At 38.9% G+C, this 22,535-nt stretch overlaps 1 protein-coding gene and 1 non-coding gene across 6 annotated transcripts in view; both read left to right on the plus strand.

Moving 5' to 3' along the window:
* Nucleotides 1–10,735, plus strand: part of LOC135240702 (target of Nesh-SH3-like) — a 40,277-nt gene extending 29,542 nt beyond the window's left edge. For all 5 annotated transcript variants that reach the window (XM_064310556.1, XM_064310557.1, XM_064310558.1 and 2 more), the window contains 7 exons: nt 334–543; nt 864–969; nt 2,254–2,333; nt 4,110–4,139; nt 7,916–8,074; nt 8,300–8,422; nt 8,744–10,735. In XM_064310556.1, the coding sequence (XP_064166626.1) occupies nt 334–543; nt 864–969; nt 2,254–2,333; nt 4,110–4,139; nt 7,916–8,074; nt 8,300–8,422; nt 8,744–8,862 (827 nt within the window). In that variant the 3' untranslated portion in view covers nt 8,863–10,735. The remainder of the gene's footprint in view (nt 1–333; nt 544–863; nt 970–2,253; nt 2,334–4,109; nt 4,140–7,915; nt 8,075–8,299; nt 8,423–8,743) is intronic.
* A 2,916-nt stretch (nt 10,736–13,651) lies between these two features.
* Nucleotides 13,652–13,722, plus strand: trnag-gcc (transfer RNA glycine (anticodon GCC)). Its single transcript has one exon. It is a non-coding gene; the product is annotated as a tRNA-Gly (tRNA).
* Nucleotides 13,723–22,535: the final 8,813 nt, after the last annotated feature.

Genomic DNA, 22,535 nt, shown 5'->3' on the forward strand with positions numbered 1-22,535 from the left:
TTAAACCCTTGTCAGCCCTTTCTGATCTCACCTGTTACCTGGCCTCTCTCCAGGGTTCGAATTACATTCTGGCTTCCATGTGGGGGGGGGGGGGGGGGTCCGTGAGATCGTGGTCTGGGGGGAAATAACAGCGCTGGTTTGATATAAAAATAACAGCCTTCCACTGCAGTCAGACTGGGGACCATTAAGCACCATCATCTCTCTCTCTCTCTCTCTCTCTCTCTCTCTCTCTCTCTCTCTCTCTTCCCCTCTCTCTCTGTCTGTCTGTCTCTCTCTCTCTCTCTCTCTCTCTCCCCCTCTCTCTCTCTGTCTGTCTCTATCTCTCTCTCTCAGCCCCTCATGTGGTCTATAAGATTGATAAGAAGCCGGATGAGCCTTGCTCCATCACTGACTCCCTCAAACACTTCCCAACGGAAGAGGGCGGAGACCTGAATGTGACGGCCCCTCCCAGGTTCCCCCCCTCCAACCTGACAGTGGTGACCGTAGAAGGATGCCCCTCCTTCATTATTCTGGACTGGGATGAGAGTGACAATGAGACAACAGGTGGGTGGCTAATGCCCACAGCTAATGGTATTGGCTAAAGGACATCACCACCTCTAACCACTTCTGATTCCATTCCTGACAAAAAAAAAATGTCTTTTCTTATCAGATATATTTTCATTGTGACTGTTAAAAAGATCAGAACTCTCATTTCCTATTGTATCAACAGTAAATGTAAATGTAAAACAAATACATTTAAAACTGTTAGTTTGTATGTAAAAGAAAGGCGTTCCATTGTGATGTCACTTTATCAAAATCCAGCTCATAAAAACATGAGGTGTGTGAAAAATATCTTTTAAAAAAACTTTTTTACTCTTTGGCAGACTATGAGGTCACAGCTAAAAATATAGGTCCAAATGGCGAGAAAACCTCAACCCTGAACACGGACCAGACGCATGCTGCTTTAGAGAACCTTAACCCTAGCAGCAGGTACCCACACACACACACACACATCATTGTGCAGAACCTTAAACCTAACAGCAGGTACCCACACACACACACATCATTGTGTAGAACCTTAAACATAACAGCAGGTACCCACACACACACACACATACAGACATCACTGTGCTGAACCTTAAACCTAACAGCAGGTACCCACACACACACACACCACTGTGCAGAACTTTGAACCTGACAGCAGGTGCCTACACACACATCACTGCAGAACCTCAAACCTGACAGCAGAGACCATCAGAATAGAATATCCCAGAGACTCAAATAACCTTGTCTGTTCCTGAACAGGAAGTGGCACAGGTAAACATCGAACTGGTGAACAGACAAACAATCAAACAGTACACAGTAAAAGTTTTCAGTGTCAATTCAGATCTATCAGAGATTAAATGAGTCCAGTATGGATCATATGTACTCAGAGCAAACTGTTCTCCATCACAGTAAAATGTACTCAACAAATGTTTAATGCTGACCATTTTACTGTGTTTTGTGTACTTTAATTCTCTAATTTCATTCGCAACTTTCCTATCAAGAATGGTCTATTTAAAAGCTTTGAAATTTGTCTCATTGGTCATCATAATCTCTGATCACATGGAAGACTCATTAGGCAAGTTTCTCACATTATACCCGCAAGGTTTGTCTGGAGGATAGAATTATCGAGCGCTAGACGTGGACACGGAAAATGCAATCCCTTATTTTCCCCTCATACCTTCACAACTGGCCAATGAGAAAGCCATGTGTCTCTGTCTGACTTTTTATGCTTGAATGTAACCTTGGTTTGGTGTCCAAATAAGAGTTTCTCCCTGTGAAAATAGCATATAGCATTAAATACAATAACAAACTGAGATTGAAATCTTTAATGACAGAGTGTATTGGTCTTTCAGCGGCATTAGTGACAAGACTGAAAATGAATTTCTCTTTTCCACAAATATCCAATCACAACACATCTTTCCAACCTTGTTAATAAGAAGGAAAAAAATCATGGTGTTTAGAGTATTAGGTAATGTTTCAATATTAATCAACATGTCTACCTATACAACTGAACTTAATTGACATTGTTCAGTATTAGCTGATGGTTTGCTGCATATATTAACAACAGTGCAATACAGAAGTGAGAAATGCATATTACTTAATGATGGCACCAACCGAAAGAGAGCATGTTGGTTTTTGGGTCTGAGAGAGAGGGCTTCAAAATACTAGTAGGGATTAAAATACTTCACAGCCTTTGCATTTTAATCGTTTATTATTCATTTCCCACAGTTACGAGTTCCGAGTGAAGCCTCTCAATGAGCTTGGGGAGGGCCCGTCCACGGACCCGGTGGTGTTCGACACGGAGTCCGGTACGTTTCTTCGTTCGATCGCTGCCAATTTCCTCGCTACTGATTGCGCACTGGCCACTCTTCCTCGGGCTGTTTACGGACACATCGCACACGTAAAACACACCGTGTGACGTCAGAGAAGCAGGTGAAAAAATGACTGAATGGTGAAGGCACGCAGGCCTCTTTCTTTTGGCCATGTCTGTTTTTGCCATACTCAGTCGGTGACCCTGTCACCCTTGTACCCTGTGACTGTAATAAAAATGTTACTAGCCTCATGCTTTTCACAGTTAAAAAAACACTGCAAACCTGCAAACTCTTCCTTGTCGCATTCATCTATTCACTCTCAAAACATGAACTAGTATGAGCAAGTGTTTGAACAGCCACAGATTCCAAAATGCACGAAAGATTGACAAGAAAAAAGAAGGTCTTTGTGAACTGAACACGTATTTCACATCTGAATCTCTTTTTGGAGGAGAAAAAATACCAAGCAGCACATTACACTTTCCAGTCGCGTACCTGGAATCTGTACTCAGTTACATAATCCAAAAGCAGTTTATTTATAAGAATATAAGATGAGCTGTATTTCCCTGGCTATTCATTAAGCAGCAGTCAAAACTATCATACAACTAGTTATGTTTATAAACTGTGGATTATTAACATTGCTGAAATTGTCCACATACCATTCATGTCATTCTGGTGAAGCTTATTGCATTTCCACAACAAATCTCAGGATCTTGACACCTAAACAGATTGGGAGCTCACTGTAAAACTCAGTGATTATAGGATAAATAAATAAAAAGGAAAAATAAATAAGACAGTCACTGACAGCAGCTCGCAATGTAATAGATAGTGGCTTTCTCTGTTTACGTAATTACTTTTAGCAAACAACTTTTAACATACATTATTACTTTTTGTGAACAAAACTGTTTGTACATAATTACGTTTAGCAAATACCTAGCTGTGCCTCTCAATATTCCTTAACTTGTTCTGTACTTGGAAGCAAAAAGCAAGTGAACAAGATCTGCCACTATTTTCAGTGCTAGTTCAATCAGTAGGCTAAAAGGCATGGATTACACAGGTCAAAAACCACCAGCTGTGGCTTTCTGGCAAAAGTGAAAATTTAAATTGAATAAATGCTGCCAATTATTCGGTTTGGTTTTTCAACCTGAAATGTTATGGCACGTGCAGTGGTCAACCAAAACAACCTCAGCCAAACCCAAGGGTATGATTCACTGAATTACTGTAAATTATCTGTCATTCAGAGTCTGAAAGTTTATTTTGAGACTCATGCACATGTCTCACATTCCAGCTTCACCCAAGCAGTATTTCCATTCCAGTTGCCAGTAATATTACAACTGGTCATTTGTTCACACATTGTGAGTGTTAGATGTGTTATGTGTGTGTTGCTTGTGTATGTTTGTGTTTGTGTGTGTCCGTGTGTGTGTTTGTGTTTGTGTACGTGCATGTGTGCATGTGTGTGTGTGTGTGTATGTTTGTGTTTTTGTGCGTGCATGTACAGTGTGTGTTTGTGTTCGTGTGTGTGTGTGTGTGCATGTGTATGTGTGCTTATGTGTGCACTTTCTGGTGACAGCACCAAATCCTTATTTGATATATATTTTGTTTTTTTTGAATGTATGTCTCTTGTTTTTTTAGCTTTGTATGCAAGGAGTTTCGCCGCTGAAGATGATAATAAAATTATTTATCTAATGAATGTATTTCAAAATAATGATTATGCCAACTGCTTAGGGTCTCACACTTTTGTAATGTTCCCTTTCCCCCCCGTCCTGTCTCCTGCAGCGGACCCACGCGTGAGTGAATATACCGCAGGTAAGCCCACCTGTCTGCTCCTCCCCCACTGAGCCCTGTCCTATTCCACACCTCTGAGCCAAAGTGACAGAGTAACGGACAGTGTGCAGACACTCCGCAGGCTACCTTTCCCTGTTCCATGAGCTCACTGCTGCGTCTGTCACACTGCCAGGCCCAATATTTACTTAAGGATTCAGAGCGAGCAGAGCAGTTCGCCCTTTTAGTTTTCTGTTGCAAATCCACAACACTCTCCATGCTGTATTATTTCACATAAATCAGTGAAATAAAATAAAAAAATGAATTTTTGCACATTTTTATGAAAAGTATGTTTCAGTGGAGAAACATCAAAATAAATGAGCCCAATAGCCATATGTCCAAAAAGTGACAAAAATGCAAAAATTCTAAATTGTCCGTTTCTTTGAAGCAATGATTGGGTAATAATATTTATTCTACTACTACAGCGAAGTAAATTAATTAAATTGTACTTTTAGACATTTATGATTAAAAATGTGTTCCTGGTAAAAAATATAAAAATACATATAGCCTTATGCCCAAAATGCAAAAAAAATGCTAAAATTCTAAATTGTCCATTTCCTTGCATCAATAGATGCAAAATCGTGTTTATTCAACAACTGCAGTGAAATAAATGACTTAAAATGGATTTTTAAACATTTATGATTAAAAATGTGTTTCTGGTAAAAAATATAAAAATACATAAGCCTATAGCCTTATGCCCAAAATGCAAAAAAAATGCTAAAATTCTAAATTGTCCATTTCCTTGCATCAATAGATGCAAAATCGTGTTTATTCAATAACTGCAGTGAAATAAATGACTTAAAATAGATTTTTAAACATTTATGATTAAAAATGTGTTTCTGGTAAAAAATATAAAAATACATAAGCCTATAGCCTTATGCCCAAAAAGTGAAAAAAATGCTAAAATTCTAAATTGTCCATTTCCTTGCATCAATAGATGCAAAATCGTGTTTATTCAACAACTGCAGTGAAATAAATGACTTAAAATGGATTTTTAAACATTTATGTTTTAAAATGTGTTTCTGGTAAAAAAATATAAAAATACATAAGCCTATAGCCTTATGCCCAAAATGCAAAAAAAATGCTAAAATTCTAAATTGTCCATTTCCTTGCATCAATAGATGCAAAATCGTGTTTATTCAATAACTGCAGTGAAATAAATGACTTTAAATGGATTTTTAAACATTTATGTTTTAAAATGTGTTTCTGGTAAAAAAATATAAAAATACATAAGCCTATAGCCTTATGTCAAAATACTAAAAAGAATGCAAAATTCTAAATTGTCCGTTTCTTTGCATCAATAGATGCAAAATCGTGTTTATTCAATAACTGCAGTGAAATAAATGACTTTAAATGGATTTTTAAACATTTATGATTAAAATGTGTTTCTGGTAAAAAATATAAAAATACATAAGCCTATAGCCTTATGCCCAAAATGAAAAAAATGCTAAAATTCTAAATTGTCCATTTCCTGCATCAATAGATGGCAAAATCGTGTTTATTCAAAACTGCAGTGAAATAAATGACTTAAAATGATTTTTAAACATTTATGATTAAAAATGTGTTTCTGGTAAAAAATATAAAAATACATAAGCTATAGCCTTATGCCCAAAATGCAAAAAAATGCTAAATTCTAAATTGTCCATTTCCTGCATCAATAGATGCAAATGGTTTATTCAATAACTGCAGTGAAATAAATACTTAAAATGGATTTTAAACATTTATGATTAAAAATGTGTTTCTGGTAAAAAAATATAAAAATACATAAGCCTATAGCCTTATGCCCAAAATCAAAAAAATGCTAAAATTCTAAATTGTCCTTTCTTGCATCAATAGATGCAAAATCTGTTATTCAATACTGCAGTGAAATAAAGATTAAAATTGATTTTAAACATTTATGATTAAAATTTGTTTCTGGTAAAAAATATAAAAATACATAAGCCTATAGCCTTATGCCAAAAATGAAAAATGCAAATTCTAATTGTCCATTTCTTGCATCAATAGAGCAAATCGTGTTTATCACAACTGCAGTGAAATAAATGACTTAAAATGATTTTAACATTATGATTAAAAATTGTTTCTGGTAAAAAATAAAATTCATAAGCCTATAGCCTTATGCCCAAAATGCAAAAAAAATGCTAAAATTCTAAATTGTCCATTTCCTTGCATCAATAGATGCAATATCGTGTTTATTCAATAACTGCAGTGAAATAAATGACTTAAAATTGATTTTTAAACATTTATGATTAAAAATTTGTTTCTGGTAAAAAAAATATAAAAATACTAGCTAAGCCTATGCAATCAAAAAGCAAATTCTAATGCCATTTGCATCAAAGCAAATCGTGTTATTCAATAATGCAGAAATAGACTTAAATGATTTAACATTTTGTACATGTGTTTCTGGAAAATATAAATAATAAGCCTATAGCTTATGCAAATCTAAAAATGTAATTCAATGTCTTTCTTGCATCAATAGATGCAAATTGTTATCAAACTGCAGTGAAATAAGACTTAAAATGATTTTTAAACATTTATGATTAAAATTGTTTCTGGTAAAAAAATATAAAAATCATAAGCTATAGCTTATGCAATATAAAAGCAAAATTCTAATGCTCTGCACAAAGTGCAAAATTTATCAAAACTGCAGTAAAAATGACTTAAGTTTTAAACATTATGTAAAATGGTTCGGTAAAATTAAATACAAGCTATGCTATGCCCAAAATGAGAAAAAATGCTAAAATTCAAATGTCATTCTGCATCAAGACAAGTGTTTATTAACTGCAGTGAAATAAATGACTTAAAATTGATTTTTAAACATTTATGATTAAAAATTTGTTTCTGGTAAAAAAAATATAAAAATACATAAGCCTATAGCCTTATGCCCAAAATGCAAAAAAAATGCTAAAATTCTAAATTGTCCATTTCCTTGCATCAATAGATGCAAAATCGTGTTTATTCAATAACTGCAGTGAAATAAATGACTTAAAATGGATTTTTAAACATTTATGATTAAAAATGTGTTTCTGGTAAAAAAATATAAAAATACATAAGCCTATAGCCTTATGCCCAAAAAGTGAAAAAAATGCAAAAATTCTAGATTGTCCGTTTCTTTGCATCAATAGATGGGAGATCATGTTTATTATACTACTACAGGGAAATAAATTACTTAAAATGTAATTTTAGACATTTTTTATTAAAAATGTGTTTCGGGTGAAAAATATAAAAATACATAAACCTATAGCCTTATGTACAAAATGCAAAAAACAAAAAAATGCAAAAATTTTAGATTGTCCGTTTATTTACATCAATAGATGCAAAATCATGTTTATTCTACTACTACAGATAAATAAATTAGTTACAATGTATTTTTAGATATTTTTGATTAAAAATGTGTTTCGGGTAAAAAAATATGAAAATACATAAGTCTACAGCCTTACATCCAAAAAGTGAAAGAAATGCAAAAATTCTAAAAAATTTAATTCCTTCACTCGAATGGGAAATCATCTTCATTCTTTTTTTTTTTTTTGATTATTCTTGTACTAAATCAATTGATGATAATTTATTTTGCGATGGTGTGCTTAGTATTGTGTGACTGTGTTTGTTATTTTTTTTCAAGCTGCACTGCCACAACTCCATCTGTTTTTCTGATATGGCAATGATGTTTATTTTACCTTGACCTTTTGTTTTACTAGAAAACAGCAAAATATGTCTGATTATAGGATTGTCCACACCGTTATGTTACCGAATGATGTTTCCCACAGGAAGGGCCGCCATTTGGACGCCGTTCTCCTTCAACGCAGATGAGTACTCTGAATGCCGTGGCAAACAGTATGTGAAGAGGACTTGGTACCGCAAGTTTGTCGGAATCCAGCTCTGCAACTCTCTGAGATATAAGATCTACCTGAGTGACTCCCTCAAAGGTGAGCGCCCCATTACGTCACTATCCGGTTTACATGCTTAGAAACTGTGGGATCAGGAGAGAGAGCGTCACGCTGTCTGTGTCAGTCCTCAGGTGTGTCTATGTATGTCTACAGGTGTGTCTGTATTTGTCCTCAGATGGGTCTGTGTTTGTCCTCAGATGGGTCTGTGTATGTCCTCAGGTGTGTCTGTTCTCAAGTGTGTCTGTGTTTGTCTTCTCCCTGCAGGGAAGTTTTACAATATCGGAGACCAAACGGGCAACGGAGAGGATCACTGCCAATTTGTGGACTCCTTCCTGGACGGGCGGACAGGCCACCAACTTCTAGCAGAGCAGCTCCCTCCAAGGACTGGTACCTATTCCAGTGACTTCATACACGTGTGCTCACACACACACACACACACACACACACACCAACCCACATACACACACACACACACACCAACCCACATACACACCGACCCACATATGCGTGCGCACACATGCACGCATTCACACGGGCACACCCACCCACCAACATATGCATGCACGCACGCACATGCACACCCACCCACCAACTTTGACACAACACATTAGCACACACTCACACATGTACACACACATAAACACACGCACACACAAAAAACCACCAGCATGCTTAATGTTTTTATTGCTTGTGTTTGGTGCATTGCAGGGTTCTACAGAGCAATGCGTCAGGAGCCCGTCAGTTTCGGGGAGATAGGAGGACGCTCTCACATCACTTATGTACCATGGTATGAGTGCGGAACACCCATACCAGGGAAGTGGTGGTAGGACCCCTGGGGCTGTCCGTGTAGAAGCCTGTGAGAAATCTCTCCCTTGGTGGACAGCAGTGGCCAGAGGCTTGAGGTTCTCAAGAGTGAAGGGGGTGGGGTTCCACTGTAAGACACCTGGTTCTGGGGTGAAGGTTCCTGCGGCTTCCCAAACTCCTAAGACCGGGGGACTACATTGTATAGAATACAGCACTTCATTGTACAGCAGGGCTGCCCAACCCTATTCCTGGACATCTACCATCCTTGTAGAATTTCGCTCAGAGCCTAACAAGGTACACTTCGTTCAACAGCTAGATATCTCATTGAACTGCTAATTAGTAGAATCAGGTGTGTCAAATTAGGGTTGAAATGAAAACCTGCAGGAGGGTAGATCTCCAGGAACAGGGCTGGGCAGCCATATTGTACAGTATACAGACCTAAGTACCAATTGCTCTATGGTGTGCATTTGTAAAACCTATTCACATTGAATTATTTAACAAATGAAAAACTCAAAATGTAGAAAAAAACAAAAGCAAAGACTATCAAAAAATATTTTTAAATGAGTTAATATACTGGGAAGCTGGCTCCCTAAAACTATTTTATTATCTTGTATGAGAAAATCAGATTGTAATTAAATATTTCTCAAGGTTTGCCAGTGGAATAAAAGACAGAAGAACAGTACACCAGCAATGAAATAAGTGTCTTCTCTCTTTTACACAAACAAGTAGATGGGTATCAGACCAAGAAGACCTTCACATTTGTATAAAACATGAAACAGAGTCATAAATAAATGCAATGATAATAATAATAATAATAAACAACAAAGGATACCTGAGCGATATCGGACTCAGTGCAGCTCATGTTTGGGGCCTACCAGGCAGATTATGGCTGTAAAACTAATTGTTGGAGAGGTCTCAGAACATTCCTGCAAGGTTAAGATGCAAACATATGTGCCCCTGGATCAGTCAAACAGTGGTCTCTCGGTTTCATGCCCATCTTTTTTTTTGTGCTATAGCAAAACATGGTGTTTATTTTTCTGTCCGCCGGCAACCTTTCTCAAAACTGTGTTTTGTGTCATCTGGGAATCGTGATGGATTGGTACGGGAATCTTTGTTCTGCAAGATTGCGAAAAACCCAGGAGGATGGATGCATAAAATGTTAGGCGGTACTCTGTCAAACAAAATGGAGGGCGATGCAAGCAAGCATGGAATGGGACTATGCAAGTGGCTGAGTATTCTGAATTGGCAATAAAAATGAATATGTTCTTTTTTTTAAACTAGCATCACTTTCAAATGTGAGTCTTGTGCTTATACAATATGAAGAAAGCTACTTTGCATTACAGTGATCCAAGACACTCGTTTAAGAAAAATGAAAGCCTCCATTATAAAATGGCAAAGCGGTTTAAAACAGCCTGGTTTAAAATGACCAATGCGTTGTGAGTCTTGTACTTGTTGAATACATTTTCTTGTGTCAGCCCTACTCTGTTTGATGGCTATGGACTGAGCACTTCAGAAGCAATTTGCACTGCCAGCTGGCTTTCGTAGGAATTTTGGAAAGAAGGAAAAATCATTCTTGAACAAATTTGCAGATCTCATCCCTTCAAAGGTTGTACTACCATTCATGCTGTGTCTCTTGTCTGTCTTCAGATTATACATTTATAATTTTCTTTATGTATTATCATAGGAAATAATGCAAATAATTCCTGTCTTAGTTCTGTAATTTGTACAGAAATACACTTGTGACATTTGCAGCTAAGCAATTTTTTTTTTTAAATCATTGTATATGGAAAATATTTTATACAAAAAAGATTTTGTTTTTAATTGTACTATCATTCCAGTCTTCATTTTCAGTAATAAAAGATTTTTTCTGTAAAATAAAATTTTTTTTTGGTCTTGCCTTGATCCCTGCTTCATTCACTATAACATTTCACTCAATAATAGAGACATCTTGATATCATTTACATAACAGAATGAAAAAAAATCATTAAATGAATTCCTGTCCTTAACAAGTATCTTAGTACATGCAACCCATAATTTCCATAATCCATGTTATGAGGACTGCTTTTGTTCCTGAATACAAAACAATGACACCAGCCTAAAACAATAACCACACAATAAAAAACAGTATTCTTGTGGCAATATGACACTAGAAACAAGTTTGCAATAAATTATTTCAGCACACTGAAATTACACTATTATTTGGCACACTGCTGTCAAATACATTTTTAAATGAAAAATACACTGGGAAGCACAGTACCCAGGGTCATATCGTTAAATGTTAAGAGAATCTGTACACTACTAACTTTGACTAAACACTTGAATTGCGCTTGAATTAGGCCAGTCAGCGTTCCTTGTGATGGTAAGGGATTAAATCACAAAGTTCATTGTTTTGCCATTTTTCCTTGGTATTTACAGCTGTGCAGGTTTCCAGCTGTACTTTGTCATCTGCCTGGATAACGGACAGCCTACTTTAACACAGCAGCAACACAAATCAACTGAAACTAATGCAAAGAGACGTGTTTTCGACTGACTTTTATAACAGCAGGGCCAAGCTGTTCCACAGTTTAGGGGCATAAAAAGGAACAAGAAGCTTCACCTGCTGGTTTGTAGGGAATGTTTGGGATAGGGAGAAGCCAAGCACCTGCAGATCAGAGGGCACATTTGGGCTGGCGGTTTTCCAAAAGTTAAGCAATGTAGCCTATCTCACTGCCAATCGATTTAGGGCTTCAGAAACAAGTAGAACCTTGGGACCACAGGGCTCTTTTACAGGTGAGCCCTGAATATAGAATAACAAAGAAAAAAAATGAAAAAAACTCAAACGGATTTATCAAATTAAAACAGACTACAGGAAAGGGAACACTACGTGTATACAACAGTAAAATAAACAGGCATGAATGTTCACAAACTGCAGTGGACTACCAAGGATCAGAGACAGAACAGGCCCATTCCACGTCAAGCAGGTCACCGACTATAGTACAAAACTGACCCACTGACATCAAACATCATTTTCATTTTACGAGATTTAAAAATGGCAAGGAGCACAATTACCCAAAGCCATTTCACCAAGGCCGGCAGAGGGACGATGGCCTCCAGTGGTGCAGCTCCTTGTGGGCGAGGGCCCAGCCCAATCGATGGCCAAATAACGGATCGCTGGACAGTCGACTATGATGGTGCTCACTCTCTCTGTGAGGCGGTTCGCCAGGCCAATGTAGAGCGGCTCTTCGATGCGCCAAATGCCCTCTCGATGTGGCAGCGGGGTTTTATTAAACCGGGCCTCTGCACCTGTACAGGGCCTCCAGACGGGTGTCATCCAGTATCAGCGCAGGGGGGGTAGCCACGGTAACTGAGAAGCTCACCATTGTAAGGCCCCTCCTCCAGCTGTGCTTTAAGATGTCAAATATCCTTGTGTTCTTCACCGTTTCAGAGAAGCTGGAGATGCAGGAATACAAAAGTGCGATATCGCCAAAAAGGCATAGAGTAGAGGCCCATTTATGATCAATCAATGTAATCTTAACAAACCATTTTTATTGCAACAAAGTAAATGTCAGTAGACAGTTTCTTTTACACAGCTATACCAATGACGTTACACCAAAAGAAAGAAAGAGAAAGAAAAAGAAAGAGGATCAGGGAAACCATAGTGCAATCTGAAGAGGTAGGTTCAGATAAAGGCCATTTTCAACCTTAACCAGAGCTGTTTCTAATCTATGGTTTGGACTGAAACGTTTCCAGTTAGGTGTAGGCTATCCATTAAGCTGTCTACCTGCATTAATTTGCCTAGAAGCCACCTTTCCAAAAACTTCTACTGAACAATGGGAGATTTGAGATTTGTTCTACAATTACTTGGCACAGTGAGGTCCAAATTAGGTCACTTTTATTTTGCAAAGGTTTCCAAATTGCAGTGTTCAGTGCTGTTGGGATAATTGTCCTGTCAGCACATGGCACATGGCAAATAACTACCACACTGACAGCACTAAAAACGTATTTTTAAAATACAGTGGGATGGGACCTAATGAGTAAGTAGAGGGTATAAGTTCCAAAACAATTTTCCTGAGCATTTCCAAGTGAATCAGGGCAAAAGAATTCTTAGCTGCCTCACATGGCTAATTTGGGAAACCTGACCCCTCTGTAATTAGGTTAGATTTGACTGTTGTCATTTATCGGTGAAAAAGTAAAAAATGAAATAACTGAAATGAAATAACTGCCAAAGCTGGATTTAGTAACATATGAATGGTGGAGAACAGCACTCTGGGGTCATTTTTATTATGACCAATTACTTTGGAGAAGTGAGACCTGCCTCGTATTCTTTATTACTGTATTAACTGCCAAGTTGTTCTTTAAAAAAAAAAAGAATTTACAATTTTTCGAAAAGTGCTTTTTAACAATGTGCTTCACACTTTTGTCTTCGTTGGCCACACTGCAGTAACCTTAAAAGCATACAGAAACGAAACTGAAACAGCTATGACACACTGACTGATGGTTAACCCTCAATAAATTACCAGGTCTAAACATCCCTTAGTTATGGTTGACCTGACTACATACTGATTTGAGTCTTGAAAGTCTAAAAGATTTTTTTAAAAAAATTTTTAAAAATCCATTATCAGTCTTATCAACATTTGAATGTATATCTCCAGCTTAAAAGGACCTTCTGCAAAATCATAAAGAACAGAGCTAGGCTTAAGAGGTTGATAGATTGTTACAGGGGGGAACATTGAGACAGTCTTTCAGAAGTCATGCAAGCCATTCAAAGAACAAAAGTTATTTGGTTTGACACCATTTAAAAAAAAAACATTTATAAGTATCTGTATAAAGGGAGCATTGGTGGCTCAGTGGTAGAGCTCTTGCCTGCCACGCTGGAGGCCCGGGTTCGTCTCCCGGCCAGTGCGCCGGTCCCAACCCCGGATGAATGGGAGCATTGCATCAGGAAGGGCATCTGACTGCAGTGGAATCTGTATAAAGGCTAGAGGCTACACCACCCCCTCTTACTTCACGTTGCAGTGTGACAAAAGCTATAATCTTCTGCCAAACGCCACGTTATTTTTTAATACTGTGCATTTTCTGCACATAATGACACCCGAGCAAGAGGCACTCGAAATGATCTTAGAGTTAATATGACCAAATTCAGACTGGAAGTGAAAGAAAACCACAGACAACACAGACAAATTCCAGTTCAGATAGATATCACACCATCTCATAGTACTCAGACAGTATCCTGGTGTTCTGATGTGGAATTCCAAAACTGAAGCGGTTTAGAATATGCAATAGAATGCATATATTGGCAAATTCTGACTGGCATTAGTCTATGAAGCACGACAGGTCATAATTACATCCCTGACCTACATTTATACCTCCCAGCTTATCCTACTCTGTTAGCGTTCAGGATGAAAACAAAGTTAAGTCAACTTTACAGGGTCAAGAAGCATAAGAAGGGTATGTTTGAAGTTTGTGGACAACATCACACCACTGCAGTAAAGGAGTGATTTTCTTTTGTAATCATTTTAATGTTCTTAAATCATTTTATTAATTATTTTATTTATATTTATATTTCATTTTTTATCTTATCTTTTATGAACTTTTATGTACCACCTGATTTTTAAATTCTTTATTTTCATTTTTGTGCTCAGCACATTGTGTTCCAAATTTGTATGAAATGTGCTCTATAAATAAAGGCTGATTGATTGATTGATTGATAAAGGTTGAGGGATGTGACAGTTCCCAGGTATAGCCTGCTTCATACCCAGATTATTAAAGACTATTACCCTGTTGTTACTGTGAATAAGGAATAAACTTTTCACTGAGCGTGAGAAGCCCTTCACGCAAATATCACTGAACAATACTGACATCTTATGGACGTGTCAACATATGTTCTGAGCATCTCGACTGATTATGCACATGAGCCCTTGGTCAAAACAATTTACCAGGATTCGACACAGCTGGAAAGTGACTGAAGCCCTCATCTGTACAAGGGACGCATCTCCTGGTTCCTTCACGATGGACGTGTCTCCCTGTTCCTTCACCAAGTGTTCAGTATCCAGAGTCTGGTGAGACGGCAACAACATTGGCCAGTGCTTTGAGAGAAAGATAATTATGTGAATGATTAAAACATTATTTCAGGTTTTGGAAAGGGCACTATACTCTTAAATGAAGGTTTCTGTGTTTATACTATGCCCCCCTCCATTTCCTGACTTTTGTGTTGTCCTCAATGGGGTTGCCCCATCTTAAGGGTAAATGGTAAATGGACTGCATTTATATAGCGCTTTACAATTGATGCCTCTCATTCGCCAGAGCAGTTAGGGGTTAGGTGTCTTGCTCAAGGACACTTCAACACGCCCAGGGCAGGGTTTGAACCGGCAACCCTCCGACTGCCAGCCAATCGGTCTTACCTCCTGAGCTATGTCGCCCCAGGGTCTGTCAGTCAAGATGTTTTTATAATTTTACATATTGGCACCAGGGAAATTTCAGGCATTTCTGTGGAATCATGAAAATATTCAAATATTCACAGATTGTGCTGATCTTTGATTAAGTTATGCTAGATGTGAACAAGATTTAGGTTGATTGTAACATTTCACAGGGATCACAGAAACCTATATTGTGGACAAGCATGCACAGGCATGCAGTGAAATCGAAAGCTGAAATTGTATGAAAATTTGAAAGGAACCCTCAGACAGTTTCCCTGCAATGGTACGGAGAAGCACATCCCCCTCAGTCCCGGATTCTTAAAGAAAATTGCATACGAATGTGCACAAACATTGAAAAAGATTTTTGACCACACCTCCTTTAAATCCAGCCGCTATTAAAATTTTTACAAATTTAAGAGCCATGTTATCCAAATTAACAACTAAATGGTAAATGGACTGCATTTATATGGCGCTTTTATCCAAAGCGCTTTACAATTGATGCCTCTCATTCGCCAGAGCAGTTAGGGGTTAGGTGTCTTGCTCAAGAACACTTCGACATGCCCAGGGCGGGGTTTGAACTGACAACCCTCCGACTGCCAGACAATCGGTCTTACCTCCTGAGCTATGTCGCCCCAACAGAGACTAGAGAATGAAGTATGCAGCCTACACCTTGTTCTCAGTAACACCCACAATCTACTCTTCCATTTCCACTCAAATGCCTTAAATATGTACCTGCATCCACATCCATTCCCATGCGACATGCAATAGCTATACCTATTATATATGTAGCATGTCTGCTCTGTCCAAGTCGCAGGTTTCTCTTAAGATCACAAGTTGGGAACTTCGAGACTAAGGGAATCCCAATATTTAAACACAACACAATCTCTGCTGTCAGTATTTTATATTTCTCAGTCTTTAAAAAACCAAAAGCGCAATAACCGCAAGTTTTCTGGTAGTGAGAGCACACATCGTGTGAATAAATTGAAATGTTTAAAGTGAAAGATCTCTAATTCAAGATCCAGACAGACAGACTCTTGGATGATGTATGAGACTCAGCCTGTAAACATGCCCAGCTTGAGAAAAGTTCACACAACACGAAAAACACTTTTCCCGCCAGGGCTTGAGGTTTTGGCGGCTTCGTTCGCCCTTTGTGGGTCCACATCGCACAATAAAACCTCGCTATAAAACGCAGAGTATTAATAGAAAAATACAGAAACATTGGACGACCCCCACAAAAACAGGAATTAAAGAAAGATTTTTATTTTTTATTTTTATGCCCTGAAATAAAAAAAACACCCATTGTTATGAATGGCCACCACGACACAGTACAGTGCTCTCTGATCGTGAAGGAGAGCCCATTCCTGGAATGGTCTGAGGCTGCTGATTCCAGTGAAAATCACATGGGAAAGCTGTGTCATGAGAAACGTTGGAGTTTCGCATAGGCAGGGATTAAGTGTGTTTAAGCTGCTCATTTAAGATTTAGCGGCTGATTTAACCCCAACCACCAGGTCCAAGATCGCAATTCGCAAACCCCGAAACCCCCCCCCCCCCCCACGAGGTTACTGGTCAAACTCTGCCAGCGGCTTTCAGATTGCTCCCCTAAAACTGAAATGATGAAATGAGGAGATTAGAGGGAGCGTGAGTCAGAGCTCCACATCCCTTCCCCACAGACCTGCTCCAGGTCTCACACACACACACACACACACACTTTCACACAACATTAAATTATACTTGAGAACAGCAGCTCATGCTTGACTGACAGACAGCACTTTCAAACCAGGTCTGTTACACTCATCAGACTCACAGCGCTTTGTTTCCACTACTTTATGTTCCCCCAGGCCATCAGTAAGTAATAAAGTTTTTTTTTTTTTAAAGTACGGTCCCTGCCAGTGATCCCTGATGAGTTCATAGACTGGACGTAAACACACTGACTGTAGGAACGTTCTATCGAAAAGTACGTCCCAATTTACAGAATACTGGTGTGCTAATATTTAGCCTAGTTATTTACCTATTCTGTGTCAGGCACTTCAGCACACACAAAGCCACGTGGTTTAACTACAGTGGTTATACTAGTGATACAACTAAACTCAATTCAGGTGAATTCAAATGAACTTTATTGACATGAAAGTAAATAAGAGACAAATTCCAAAGTATCTAAAAACACAAAGTGGCACATATTCCAAGCTCTTGGTAATGATATGCTCTAGGTGCTTTTGGTACAATTCGGCTAGCCAACACGGTTCCTACCGACCTGAAGGTTCTCAGTCCAACCTTAACAAAGCACACCTCATTCAACAGCTAGACATCTTAGTTGAAATGCTAATTAGCTAGTAAAGTCAGGTGTGCCAAATTATGGCTGAACTGAAAACATACAGGATGGTAGATCTCGAGGAACAGGGTTGGACAGCAGTGTTACCCTATTTACCCTTCACTCTTATTTATATTTTTATATTTAATTGAGGTAAGGTAAGGTAAGGTCATCTTTATTATCCCTGAGGGGAAATTTGAAAAAACATAGAATTACATAATGTTATTCGAAAGGCCAATAGCGGCAGGGACAAATGAGTTCTTAAATCTATCGGTCCTGCATCTTGGCAGATTATATCTGCAACCAGATGGAAGCAACCTGAACTCACTGAACAAGGGGTGACTCTGATTTTGTGCAAAATATGGTAACGATCCAACCCACATTTATGCTGGATACTCTGAGAACACCTGCCATTCACAGCCCGTTATATAATCTATTATAGCTGCCCTATCCACAGATTTTGCGGATGGGGTCAGGTGAACATACCAAAGATACCAGTCCATGTGCAGGGGCAGAAAAAAGAACAACAACAACACGAATATTGGAAATTGAGAGAGAGTGTCAACATGTGCTCAGTCCCAATGCCACATAGACTTGGTGATTTTGGGACGTGTTCCAAAACCTCACTTCAGGGCCCGTATTCATCCATGCATGAGAATGGGAGATTCTGCTTTATACCTATATATACTGTCCTTTAAATTTTTAATACAGGAACTGCTGAAGCACCAACAAAAAAAAGCCCCTACATCCACCACCAGTTTTTGCTGATGTTTTTAAAAAAAATAAAAAATGGCTCATGGCCGGCCTGGATGTACAAAGTCCTGACTATAAAATGTATTCTGGGATATAAATAACAGATCTTAGACTTAGATAGCCATTCAGCTTATAATACAGGCTGCTATTTTTGCAGGTGCACTGATTCACCCATCAATCCATCCGTTTTCTAAACTGCTTTCTCCCGGTTCTGGGTCCAGTGGGAGGGGGGAGGGGGGGGGGATGGACTGGAACCAGTCCCAGCAAACATTGAGTGGAAGGCAGGAACACATGCTGGGCAGGTCAGCAATCTATCACAGGGCCCACACACCATTCATTCACACACTCGTACCCCAAGGACCATTTAGACTCCTAACCCAACCTGCATCTCTTTCCACTGAGGGAGAAAACCCAGAGTACCTGGAGGAAACCCACACGGACACGGGGAGAGCGTCCAAACTCCACACAGAAAGGCGCCTGGCCAGGAGTCAAACCTCGTGCCTTCTTGCTGTGAGGAGACCTGTGCAACACACCAGGTTCATTCAGTACAAACACAAGGACGCCAAGGATGCTTATTACATTTTCCTAAAAACAGCAGAAGGGAACCTGTACTGTGTATTGAAACAATTTGTCTGAGAAAAGCACTGGCAAGACAACAATGAAGGAGACATGTTAACAAAAAAAAACCCTCACTGTAATCTGGGGGAGAAAGAATCTCTTTCCCTTATCTTCTGAGCTCTTAATCTTCAGCATGATGGAGAATCAGGGCAGTGCTGGAGCAGGGTCTAACAGTTCCACCTGCAAATGTCTGATGTATTGGTGATAATACAAGCCAACGGGAACAGGAGATATATCCCATTTCAGCTGCGCTAGCCCCTAGAGAGGGTCTCTCTGTGTTCTATATTAACTGAAGAAAATATTCGTAAAGGGAGCCAAGGTCCGTGCCGACAAGTTTTCACGAGAGTGAGTAGACTTGTCTTGCTAGAGGGGAGAGACAGAGAGAGACTACACTGCACACCGCAAAATCTCTCAGTCTATATCAAGAGTGTTTGTTATGCACAGGATTAGCCCCAATGTTTGGTTTAAACATGATATTTCATGGCTTTTTCTTTACTTACAGTATGCCGAGATAAGTATACACTCCATGTAAAACACGCAAATAGATTTTTAAGGAAAATTGGATTTCTTGGATTGCAAGTACCTGGAGGCAATTAGGCAACACATCTGTACCAAATAACAAAGCATAGTACAGTGTAAGAGTAAGAGTCTGAATTAGATGACCAATCTGTCAGCACAACAGCTTAAGAAACAGCCTGTAGAGAATACCCATTGCGATGAAGACCTGTTGGCTCAAGGTATTAAATTTATATTCTTCACAAGCAATCAAAACAATTGTGAGATTGTACATTGAGAGGCTACCCTGTTATTTTCACACACTCACCCACATTTTGCTCCTGTTTTCTAATATAGTGCCCATCATCTCTTTAGCTCTCTCTTAAACGCAATGAGAGTTGAAATAAAATGCACAGGACAGGATTTGTGTGAATTTTTTTTTTGGGGGGGAGGGATAAAAAAAAAAATCCTATTACTAAAAGATGGGCCTGGCTGAAAAAGTTTGTGAACCACTGGATTAAGCAAATGGCGTGTTCATGCGTCTGAAGAAGTCTGCACGCCATGTTTCTGATGTTGTGGAATCTGCCCTCAAGCCTCAATCCTGCTTTGAGTTTTTCAGACTCATAGGGGCAACATAGCTCAGGAGGTAAGAGCGGTTGTCTGGCAGTCGGAGGGTTGCCGGTTTGATCCCCTGCCCTGGGCTTGTCGAAGTGTCCCTGAGCAAGACACCTAACCCCTAATTGCTGCCAACGAGCTGATTGGTACCTTGCATGGCAGCCTTTCACTGTTGGTGGGTGTGTGTGTGTGTGTGAATGAGAGGCATCAATTGTAAAGCGCTTTGGATAAAATCGCGATATAAATGCAGTCAATTTACCAAAAACATGGATTGTGGGTTAAGTTTGAGCGAGTGAACAGACTGTAAGTTTTTGGTCCAAGGCAGTTTTGACCATCAGTGTGCAAAACACTTCACCATAAGCACATCCATCTGGAAGGTACAGCAAAGAAAAAAAGATAAATAAAAATACGTACACAAATAAACCACTAAATATGCACGGACATAAATAATCCTTATAAAAACCATAAAGACCAGTAAAAAACTTTGGCCTGAGAAAAGTGTTTCCGCTGTAAAGTATCTTCGTGACAGTGCCTCTGCGAAAATCGTCATACAAATAAAATAAAATTGAACTGAACTGAATTGAATTGAACACACCAAATACCTTCGTGTACGAGAAAAAAACCTGACGGATAACAGCCTAGAGTTGAACACATGCTGCTAATCGCAACCTTACATTACCACTGGAACAGAAATAAACCTTTTTTCAAATGACGCATTTTGTGACCACTGCTGCAAGACGCCAGAACGGTCAAAAATGTGGTCTAGTTGCAAGTGATTATCTGATGGAAAATTCATTTTACTTAAGAGAAGGTTGGCGTTCGCTATCTCTAAACTTTTTACATTTTAATGCAGTTTTACTATTTTAGAGAGCACAGATTCACTTGCGAGGAGGAACTAAACTGCACTAAGCTGTACCAAACAAATATAACCCTTTGCTAAACGTGAGTGCGTACAGTGACCTGGCAAGGAATTGAGATATTTTAAAACTCAACTCACAGTTTCCTTTAAATTCCCTGGAAATTCTCTTGCAAAATGTAGGAAAGAAGGAATTTTGGCTCCCCGTACTGTCTGCCCTACCCTCTGATCTGTGCAATTCAAAAACAACTCCTCAGCCTTGGCATCAAACATAATTTCAAGAAAAATTACTTTGCTGCATTACAGCATGAAGTGGACCCTGTCAGGGGATTGAAATAAACCCACAAAGCGTTTTTTTTTCTTTCGCCATTTATAGACAGGATCTTTCTTTTATGATATGAAATGGCCCATGGTAAGGTTACCTGTCATTTTCTGTTGTACAGCTCTCCCGTTTCATTGCGGAGACTGTTGGAACTGGATGTGTCCACCAGGGGGCGATCTCACAGCAATCAAAGGCAGGACGGTTCTGTCCTTTAAAACTAATTTCTTCCCTTCAGACAACTTACGGCAGCCTATGACATCCCTTCTTTCCCAAAAGCACCAGGGGATTTTTGCTGGCTGCAGTGAAGCAGGACCGCTGCATAATGTCCCGGCCAAGATACAAACAAGTCCACACGCTTTTGTGCTTTTCCACGCACCGTCACCTCTTTTGAAATTAGGCTGTATTTGCTATCCTTGCCCCACCTAGCAACTTATTAATTCAGCGTGTTATGCGTGTGCATGGTTCATTGGAAAGAATGCACACATGGGGTTATGGAAAGTCTGACCTACATAATTTGATAAATGTAGAAAGTGCTTCGTTTACAGTGCACGTGTCAATCTCAGTAGTTCAAAATGAAACCTTATGTTTTTTCAAAGAGACATTACCCGGCTAATAAGTTTTACATCTCTGAAAATTCCTGGAAATCACATAATTAGGGTAAATGTTTCCAGCACGTACATTTGTCCAGTTTCTTGGATGTCCCTTGACTGTTGTCTTTTTTTGGTTATTCAAGTATTAAAACATCATTAGAATTTTGGGTGGTCGTTCATGTTCATGTATTTTTTCATAAATAAAACATAAAAACAAACTTACTGGGAACATCACCCACCATCAAGAGCAAAATGAATAATCCAAGAACATTTTTATTTTATTATTCCAAAAGAAGTTTCGTCAAAATCACAGAAAAAATATTTTCAGTGATTTTTACAGAACTTCTCTTGGAGTAATAAAATAATAAAAAAAAATTTCAAAGATTGTTTAGGGAATGTTTTCTCTGTATCTTATAACTTGCCATGCTGACTGTGGCCAGCAGCTCCACAGACCAATACAGTTGACAATCGCATCGCCCAAGATATGGGTGGGTTCAGCCAGTTAGGGGTCCGTGTTTCATCGCTCTCTAGCGACCCCTGCTGGTGGACTGGGCATGTGTGGGCTGCATGCTAAAGCCGCACGTGAAAGTTGCATTTTTTCTCGGTTTTAAATTATGGAGACATTATTTATAGGCATGCTCCCATTACCACCCATAAACCTCTAGATGTCATCTACCGCTCTCCTCTACGATTCATTACATAGATAGATTTGGTAGACATCACAGTCCTCTTTATGAATAGTTT

The sequence above is a fragment of the Anguilla rostrata genome, chromosome 15, assembly GCF_018555375.3.
Source record: "Anguilla rostrata isolate EN2019 chromosome 15, ASM1855537v3, whole genome shotgun sequence".
In the NCBI taxonomy this organism is placed as follows: Eukaryota; Metazoa; Chordata; class Actinopteri; order Anguilliformes; family Anguillidae; genus Anguilla; species Anguilla rostrata.